We start from the raw sequence: 9,907 nt of genomic DNA on the forward strand, positions 1-9,907 counted from the left end.
TTTGCCATACTCCCCCCCCCCAAAAAAAAATGTAGTGCATACTTTAGACTTTTGGACAGCTAGTGTTTCTTCATATGACTTTTTTCATTATTTTAAAGGTATCTGTCCCATGGAAGGAAAATACATTATTTTTATAAAGCAGTACCTCATGTTAAATATAAACTGCTGCATAAGTGCAGATGAAGTTATTAATAGATTGTCAGATTTTCAGCTTCCTATGTACTTCTGGATTTTTATCATCATACACATACAAGTAAAGCTGACATCTGTCTCTGTTGATGCAGGGGTATTACAACAATATTCAAGAACTTGTTGCAGTTACTTTAAATGAAGCAAACCATTCCAGGAGCTCAACACAGTGTGTTCTCCTTTATCTGAATCTAACTTTTTAGTTGAGGCATTTTTTTTAGCAATGCACAGTTTTTCTGAAACAGTTCTGGCATATATTCTACTTGAATGAAAGGGGACCACACTAAGGTGAATTGGCTGGCTAACCGATTGATTGCTGCAAAAACAGATTACCTGTGGGCTGTGGCTCAGAATGACACTTACAAGATTGTAGACATGCACCATCTCTTTGAATGCGTCTGGTGTTTAGTTAAACTTTGAGAGCAAATGAGCCACGTGTCTTTCAGTCATCTATTGCCTTGTGTTTTGGAGCTTTCCTCTGTTCAGAGCAAATCCTGCTCTACTGGCATAGAGTTACACACTACTTCATAAACTAATTAAAATTAACACACAGATGGAGCCTTTTATTCGGCTGATGGCTGTGGTTTCACAGTCAGTGCGTTTCTAAGAAAATTACTATTAAGGCACTATGAGGGACACAAATATTTTATTTTGAATGCAGTGGAGTGAAGAGAGAGAGGGAAACATGACAAATGCCTTTTTTTTCTACAATATTTTTAAGTGGTTCTTCTCTACTCGAAAAAAAAGGTACAGTAGATGAAAGCAGTGCTATTCAGATTGTTTAAAGCCGCATAGTATTAAAAAGTAGGTTCATTGAGGTCTAAGCCTACTAAACTAAATAATGCATTAATTAAATTACATTAAATGTAATGTTAGAAAGCATGGGGGAGTATTTTTTTCAGTCCTACCCACCAATAAAAACAAATTTATATGCCCAGTGATATTCGCCTTTGGAATTGTAAAAAAAAACACCCACATAATAATATCCATGGAATCTCACAGTCATTTTGTTCCTAGATCATTTTCCAAGCCTGTTCTCTGTTATGGACTGGAGTAAGGAGATCATTGAGGCAGAAAAAAGATCAATTTTCTCCAAAGCTTGGACACACCCAGAAAGAGTAACACGCATGGAAATGGTTTCTCACCATGTGAGCTTTTTTATTTTTTTATGTTTTGAGTTTCCTGGAATGGCTACAGTGGACAAACTGTTTTTTTTAATATGTGTATTGCATTCATAGCATTTGTGTAACAACGTAACAAGCATGAAGCATGAAGTGAGGGTTTATTTACCAATATCTATCCACTCGTTTTCTAAATGCTTCTTCCAGTTCAGGGTCATGGAGCCGAAGCCTATCCTGGCAAACAGTGGGCACAAGGCAGGGTCCACCCTGGACAGGACACCAGTCCATTACAGGGCAGACACAGACATGCACACACTCACACCAGGGCCAATTTTCACAGAAGCAAATTTAACCTAACAGCATGTCTTTGGACTGTGAGAGGAAACCGGGACACCCTGAGGAAACCCACGCAAACATGGGGAGAGAACACGCAAACTCCACACAGAATTGAACGCAGGGTCCCAGCGCTGTGAGGCAGCAATGCTAACCACTGCGACACTATGCTGCCAACCTGGATAGTGGAATCTTATTTGCTTCCTTGTATCTATATATCCTTAAGATAAAAATAGAAATGTTAGACTTGCAATTTCTGCTAAGCTATAATAATGCAGCCACACCAAATAAGTGTGATCACTCAAATGATGTCCCTTTCGCGTCGCCGACTCAGCACCATGGGAAGAGGAGCTTTCTTACTATGGAAGAGGGAGTGGACAGCGTCTAAGGCCTCTCTGAGTCATGAGGTTGCTTGATGAGGTTAGTGGCCATCCCTGTTCGAAGCATCAGGAAGTCAGAAACTGTGCAAGACCTGCGTTCTTTCCAGAGCACAGACACAGGAGGGCCAGCGTCACAGCACGTGCAGGAGTTACCAGACGTCCTGCAGATCAGATGCACATTGACTCAATGTGCATCCGCACAGAATACTGAAGCATGAAATTACTAATCCAAGAAGAAGGTTCGAATGGCCTTACTTCCGTAAAAACCTGAATGTACCGTGCAAACCATCATACAGGAACATAAAATTGTTTAATTTCACTTGGCGCTTCGGTCAGAGTTCAGAATAAGAAAAAAACAGTGACAGACACGCTAAACTAATATTTTTATTAGCTCTACAGTGAAGACAAAAATTCATGCAATCCGGGATAATTACAAGCAGACTAGACCTGGAGTTTCCACCTCAAACTTAAAAAAGCCGGGACACAACATCATGTAAAAAAACAGTGAATTGCGATGAACCTATTGTGAATATCTCACCACATACTGGAATCTTACCTATATTTAAGCAGATGTATTGCATACTACTTCAGTTTGTTCCGTGTTACTAAGAGAAATACATTTCTGGCTTCTGAAAACTGACTTTTACATTTTTTATTGCAGTTTATTGGATAACCATTTCGTCGTCTCTTTCATAGCCAATTTGGCAATTTGTGAACATGTGCTCTAATTAAACAATCCTCAGAATCAGTTTCCACTCTACATCGCCAAATCTTCTACGCCAAAACTGTACAGCACTCAGCAACGTACCTGCTGACAGCAACGTTGTCTGGCATAGTTGATTGGCTGCTACAGTTGTGTATAGCCAATAAAATACAAGAACTAACTGTTCAGGTTAATAGAAAAGATGTGCCTATGCTAATGAATGAATAGCAAGATCTCGTCTGTAGCAGAACAGCTTACATTTAAGGAAGAGGGGAGAACTACATGTATTAAAATAATGTTAAGGAGAGATGCTGAACTTAAAATCATGGGTCCCACAACAATATGGGACATTTAAAATATGGAAAGTATTATAGTCGCCTCAATAAAGGAACAATCCTGCCATTGCCTGGACAGGTAGGGACCCTAGTTCACAGTCACTGCATAGTCATTCTTTACTTACTTCATTGGCTCAGATCAAGTGTAATTTCTGTTCTTATCTATTAGTAATACAGATTGTTAAGTTTTGGTTACACTGGCATGGGTTTCCAGAAAATTAAAGCAAGATATGGACCACGTAAATTTACTAGAGGAAATTGGGAGTATTTTGTGTATTCTAAACGAATAAGGCAAGAATGAAGGTTACCTGTTTTTCCTATGTTAGTAATGTGAAATGGGATCTGCAGGTATGCCAGTTTTTACAGATTCCTGGAAATTAAAGTCTCCAAAACGGTCAGCCACTGGCTTGTGGGGCATTAACCAGAGCAATTAATCAGCTAACTGATAAATTCATTCATTGTACATCAATCAGCATCAGAAACTGCTTGCATCACAAAACCCTTAACATGAACTCTGGCTGATAATTCAAAATCAATTGAAAGATAGATTGTGGTGGAATGCAGATGTTGTTGTTTTTTTGCAATACAACTTTGGAAAAGACCTACTGTAGCAAGGACATTTGGTTATTCAATAAAATGCAAACCATCTTAAGTGAGCACTGCTTCCCACACAACCAACTTTCATACTTTCTGAAGATCTCTACCAAAAAGCACTAAGGACTTCGAAGACTACTTAAATGTAAACCATTCAGGGCTGTCCAAGGTATGTGTTGACATGTCAAACTTAGAATGAAGCGGTGAAACCAACAGCTGTCATCATTGCTTTACACTGTGCCTTTTGTCTTACAGGGCGACACATTACCAATTCAAACAACAGCGATGAAGATGACACCGCGACTATATCTGACTCTCAACATGGTGTACCAGAGCTCTCTATCCCTGGTCCTAATCAACCTTGTTCCCCAATCAAGTCAGTGCTGGTGTCTCCACTATTTGTCCTGGAGAGTCCCCGTACAGTAAGTCTCATGGGTCATCTGTTTTAAAAGACGAGCAATGCCTGCAACCAATTAATGAATAAAGTAAATCATCTGTTCTATTAAGAGAGCTATGGTCCTTGAGGGATGAAGAGAACTTAGATTTTAGTCCTTAAATCACTTATACTCACTTGTGGTCTTGGAGTGCCACCGTCCACTAGCTTTTATAGATAACTTAAAATTCTTAACGAGTAACAACATGGAAACAGTGGTAGTGTAGGCTGATTAAACAAAAAGATCCCAGGGTGGAAGGAAAACCAGAAGGCACAGCATCCTTCCAGGACTAGGAGTGAATACCAGTGTCCTAAACAATCTCTAAATTACAAAATTGAACAAATCACTCATTTAATTGATCACAATGGAAGATGCACAACTGCTTTCAAAATACACACAACCTTTCCCAGTATGGCCCTTAGATATATTGCCATTCAAATGCTGCTTCACTTTAGACAACTAGTGCCTGGAGGAGAGGGAAACCATTGGGTACTGGACACCCCAGTTACACTATGATACACTACATTTCCTTTTTCAGTATTTGTTCAGCCCTGTTTGTATAGTCTATGTATATAATTTTGAAAGTGCTCCGTGATGTCTTACTAAGGGCGATATAAAATATAAAAATAAAATTCAATTGAAATCTTTAAAAACTAGTGATTTAATGGTGACCTACAAAACCTGCTATGATGGGGCTCCCCAGGACCAAGGTTGGGGACCCCTGGACTGACTAGACTGAGACTTCCCATGACCAGGAATGGATATCCCTACTGTACATGCTATCTAAAGTTCCCTCCCATTACTGTACAGTCGGAGCATTGTGTAAAAGCCTTTGGCATCTGAAGAATGGCGTCCAGTTGGTAGGTTTTAAAGACAAATGTCTTTTTCACTGCCTTCTACTGTGGCACCTAAATATTTCACAAGATACTTTGTTGGTTGTTCAACGTTACATCAGTGAATAATCTGGCTGAATTCAAGCATTTATTCAGTTACAGGTAGGAAATGCTGGGGCAGAATGTTTTTACATGGTATTTGCATGATATTCAAAGAAATTAGATTAAGAAAAGCTTCAGCGATGTTTGCACATCAAGATGTGCACATTCTAAAAAATCATATTGGTCCATCAGATGAAATCTGAACATTGTTTGACGCAGGTATCATACACATATTAGTTTAATAATTTCAATATTTAAAAGTTGGAGTGAGAACTTTTTTCTATGTATTTTGTGAGTATCACCTCTTGTAGTCTACAGCCAGGATGATGCATACTCAAAAATAACGATCTGTGAACCTGAAAGTATGCCTATTTATATATTTTGGTTTACCAAATGGCTGGCTTGCTATGGGTTGCTATGGTTGAAGACCTGAAGCAGCACACACTTTTTTATCATCTCATTTTTAGAGTACGAAATTAATTGTGCGGCTCTCAAACACCTAACCTTGTTCTTTGCCGAGTCTAATGTGCAAGAGTCTCTCACCGAGCCTCAGCCGGAGCAGCAGAGAAGCATGGAGGTTTCTTTATCTGAACGCAAGACAATGCTCTAGATTCTGCCTTTTGTAACCTTTAGCAGTTGAGATAGAGAATGTGCTGGGAGACACAAACTGAATTGCTAAGATTACTTAGACAGGGAGAAAGCAGCTTGTCCCAAAGCAAAATAGACATCAACTACTGTGTTTCTTGGGCAATAGAAGTATGGAACACTTTAAACTGCCCTGAAGTGTTTCTTCTATTATATTGTGCAGTCCAGTTCAGTCAGAGTTTGGTAGCCTCAAACAGTTGGCCCAGACTTTTAGAAAAGTTTTGATTTTAGATTAAGTGGCCTGGGAGCATACAGTTTATGGCACTGTTCTAACATGACATAAAATGAAGATTCAGTGTTGCGGAAGTTTTTGTCATAATTAATAAAAACAGAAATTAGTCATAATAAGAAATTCCAGTGTCCCTACCTGTGACATCTGTGGTCGCAAGTTGATGTCCTTCAGGTTGATGGAGTGGGGCTGGAGGTTGTTCAGCAGTTGGCACAACAGCACCCCGTCCCTCAGGGCATGTGCCAGCTCACACACCTGGGCACTCTCCCAGGTCACCCTGTGATTTTCGGGCAGCACCTTGCACTGGATCAGCCAGTGGGCGCACTGCCTCCACAGCTCCATCCTTGGCCCGGGGAATTTGATGAAAAAAGCAAGCCCTCTTTAATCGCTTCTCAGTCCTGGGTTCTTCTATGGGTCTGTCTTCTGTCTGCTGCTGCTGCTGCTGCTAGACCTTGCTGCTGCTTCTCTTCTTCCTTGCTCTGTACTGCAGGGGTGCACAGAATGAACCAAGCCTTTGTTGCAAAGCTTCCTCTTTTCAGACACAAAGCTCCACTCATGTCACTTAGTCACACTGCCTGCGTGCTGTGGCAACCGCAGTTATATTAGTTAAGAGCCTCATAGAGCTGTGGGGGTTGTAGTAACAGTGACACTAACGGCTGTGCAACAGAGTTCAATCGGGAACACCAAATACCACAAGCCTTTGGGGCCAAGTGTAGAGTGTCTAGAGGAGTGTGCAGAAGTTGATTTAAATTATGCGCATGCAAGCATTCCTTTCAGCTCTGCAAGTGTGCTAACTGAACTGTGGGCAGCAAAATGTGTAAGAAGCGTCTTTTGCATGGTAAAAATGCAAGAAAGAAAATTATATTACTTTTTCAGTGCCATGTTCCAGTTTAAAACATATAAAGTCCATATTAAATACACTGTCCATAGATGGTTAAATATTTGATGTGCACTTCTTTGACAGGAAAATGATTTCAGGTCTAATGGGTGTGATGGATTTTACAGCATCTGGATATTTGCTGGCCTTCCACAAAAAGTATCTGTCCCTTGTAAAGGAGTGTTTTAATCTCAAGTAATACTTGGTCCAGTGTTTTGTGATATTTACTGTAAAAGGAGGACGTTTTTTTTCTCCGTAACTGACAGAAGACTGTGTAAGTACAGTATGCAAACAATAGGAAAAGCAGCAGTCAGCATTAAACAAGCATATCTTGGGGTTTTTTTCTGTACTTCCTAATTTGTAATACAAACTGATGAGTAAAAGAAGAACAGGATACCAGAGAAATCCTAAAATTTAGAATCTGTGCCAGTAAGAGAGAGAAATAACCACCATCACACTAAAACCAACTGGCAAAAAGTGGAACAAGACTAGAACAGAATAATCACTGATTGTTTCATCATTGTGGTGCAATAAAAGGGGATTCTGTTGCATTTCACGTACGAGGAATTGTCAAATTACAGCTGACTTTGTAGTCTATGTATTGGACTGGTACATTGATTAAATAATTAACTTTAGAGGAAAATGACAGCACACTAGATCTCACACTTTGACCAGCTAGTCAGGAAGCAGGGTTCTTTCAGTACTGTTGGGTAGATCGGTTTTCTAAATTGTCAGTCATGACAGCCTAAGGAATTAAAATTAATATTTACTCTTAGGCTGTGCTAAAGAAACCTGGGTGTTAGTGCATTCAGTTTTACTAGCTTTGTAAAAAATGCTGTGTCTGTTAGAACACAGTTCATGCATACTGTATAAGGATATGGTATTTATATGAATGATGTGAGGCTTTTAAATTTAAAAATGCATCGTTGTCTCCCCCTGGTGGTCTGTTTTAGGGCTGCACGATGTATAAAGCATTTCCAAAAACGTTATTTGTACAAATTTAAACCACCTCCCTTTTCATGTATAGCTCTGCATTAACTGGATGGAATCCCATTGCCTTTGTTGAAACTGTAAGGTGTTACACCTGAAGAAGGCTCCACAGCCGAAATGTGTTTTCTTTCTTCTCTTTTCAGCATGGAATAAACCTATTACTTGTTCCTTTGCAGCCCACGCATGCTGAAGCAGCTACCCACCCAAACTACTTCAAACATTTATTGATATGGCAGGCATACATAATCTTGTGTTTGTATTAGGGCAGCCGCTCACTGTCTAGGTAATTCCCATTACCCACACTGTACTAGGTGATTTGACATCTATCGCACTCCATTGCTTCTGGAGATCAGAGAGTAGGAGACAGGCACTGTGCAGATGTGAGGGCAGACATGTCTGAGGGCAGACATGCGTGCAGGGCTACACCTTCCTGTAACAGGAAGGTGCACCCCCCGTCTCCACCCCCCTTCCTTCTCTGTTTCTGCAGGGCATGAATCAAAAGTATGTGAAACTCTGTCTAAACATGCAACATTGCAGACTCCTGCTTAACACCCAATAATTGCTTCCTCTGATTGGCTGTGCGCAGAGCCCCAGGACTCGACCAACCGCAGACCAATCGCCTCTGCCTCCACATGACGCCAGGTACAGCCTCTAGAAAGCCAGGTGAAGGGAGGGAGACACAAGACAGTGAAGACTGAAACGGTCAGCACTGACAGCTTGGCGTGAGCTGCCTGCCTGAGATAGCCTGCCTGCATTTACACCTGCCTTCATTGCCAGGTAAGTCCAGCATGTCTGTTAACCCCACAGTAGAAACTTCAATGGTTTATTAGTGTATGTGCCAGGCAAGAGGAAAGGGCAGTAGTACTGTATTCTATCTGAATACAGTTGGGCTAAGGAATATTTAATAGGCATTTTCACCAAAATCTGAGCAGCTGTAGAACTGATACATGCATGAGAAATAAATTAAGCTTTACTGGAGCAAGTTGTCATGCAAAAGATTTCATTTTGAGTGTTCACAAAAGCAAATTGGAATAGCAAATTTGCAGTTCCAGAGTGGTCTTCCTTCTATATTTTACATCCATTACTTTTTCATTATAATCTGCACTCCTGTGATTTTGCCATGCATTCAGATTGAACTGCTATGCAAAGACTGCAATATTACCATGATTTACTGGTAGGTGTTTATAAATGCTGTATGATCCTGCCGATGTGAACAGTGACCTATCATTGTCCAGCATGGTCCCTGTCACACAGACCAGGTAATTGTTTCTTCACTCACACCGAAAAAGAAACCTGAAATATGTTTACATACTGATGTGAAAGTACCAGCAACAGAGTGTTAAGTGACAATAAGTGGACCCTTGCAAATGTCACTAATTGTTACAACAATTAGGGAAGGTGCTCATCTTCATTAAACCAACAACAAATGAATCTTCACAACAAACTTGTTTTGCACTTTCACAAACCCAAACTGAGCTATTTAACAATAACTGGATGGTCATTTCTAGCTTACTAAACCTTGACCTATTTTTTGTTCTTTAGAAAAAGCACCACATTTTAGCAGGAATTTTGCAACAAGGTGCAGGCATGCAATCTTGCTTTCTGAGAGCAGCATTAGGTCGTGCGGTTTCTTTTTTAGTCGAGCTTTGACATATCATCGCGGTGCACTTCTCTACCCCAGATGGCCTGGTGTGATGCAGTGGTTTAAATTATGTGCCTTATCATTCAGGGCGGTATTTATTGGTATCACTGGAGGAGTTTATCACCAATGGCTGCTGAAAGTGGCCCACTCTTCTATGAATTTAGGATGTTTACTCAATGTATTAACTTGGATTCCCAAAGCGCGCATCATGCTTACTATATTTCCACATGCTCTATAGTAATTTTGTTTCTTATAACTTTAGTCTGTCTTACAGACCATATTGTCGGTTACATTGGACACATAATGCACACGTGAAAGCTCATAATAGACACTGAAGATGCAGAAGACTTTATTCTAGGCTTTATTCTCGAAAAAAGGAATTTTGAAAAAACAACCACTACTAGTACCATGTATGTCTTTTCAATACCAAACAAAACCACTATTACGCCTTTGTGTGAATGTTCTTCACCCATCACAAATAACCTAATAATTAACTATTT

At 40.1% G+C, this 9,907-nt stretch overlaps 1 protein-coding gene across 1 annotated transcript in view; it reads right to left on the reverse strand.

Annotated features, from left to right (window-relative positions):
• vav1 (vav guanine nucleotide exchange factor 1) overlaps positions 1-6,471 on the reverse strand; it is a 48,119-nt gene extending 41,648 nt beyond the window's left edge. The window contains exon 1 of the mRNA XM_088932313.1: positions 6,037-6,471. Within this exon, the coding sequence (XP_088788439.1) occupies positions 6,037-6,240 (204 nt within the window). The 5' untranslated portion in view covers positions 6,241-6,471. The remainder of the gene's footprint in view (positions 1-6,036) is intronic.
• Positions 6,472-9,907: the final 3,436 nt, after the last annotated feature.

Source organism: Atractosteus spatula, chromosome 14, assembly GCF_055471065.1.
Source record: "Atractosteus spatula isolate fAtrSpa1 chromosome 14, fAtrSpa1.hap1, whole genome shotgun sequence".
NCBI classification, from domain to species: domain Eukaryota; kingdom Metazoa; phylum Chordata; class Actinopteri; order Semionotiformes; family Lepisosteidae; genus Atractosteus; species Atractosteus spatula.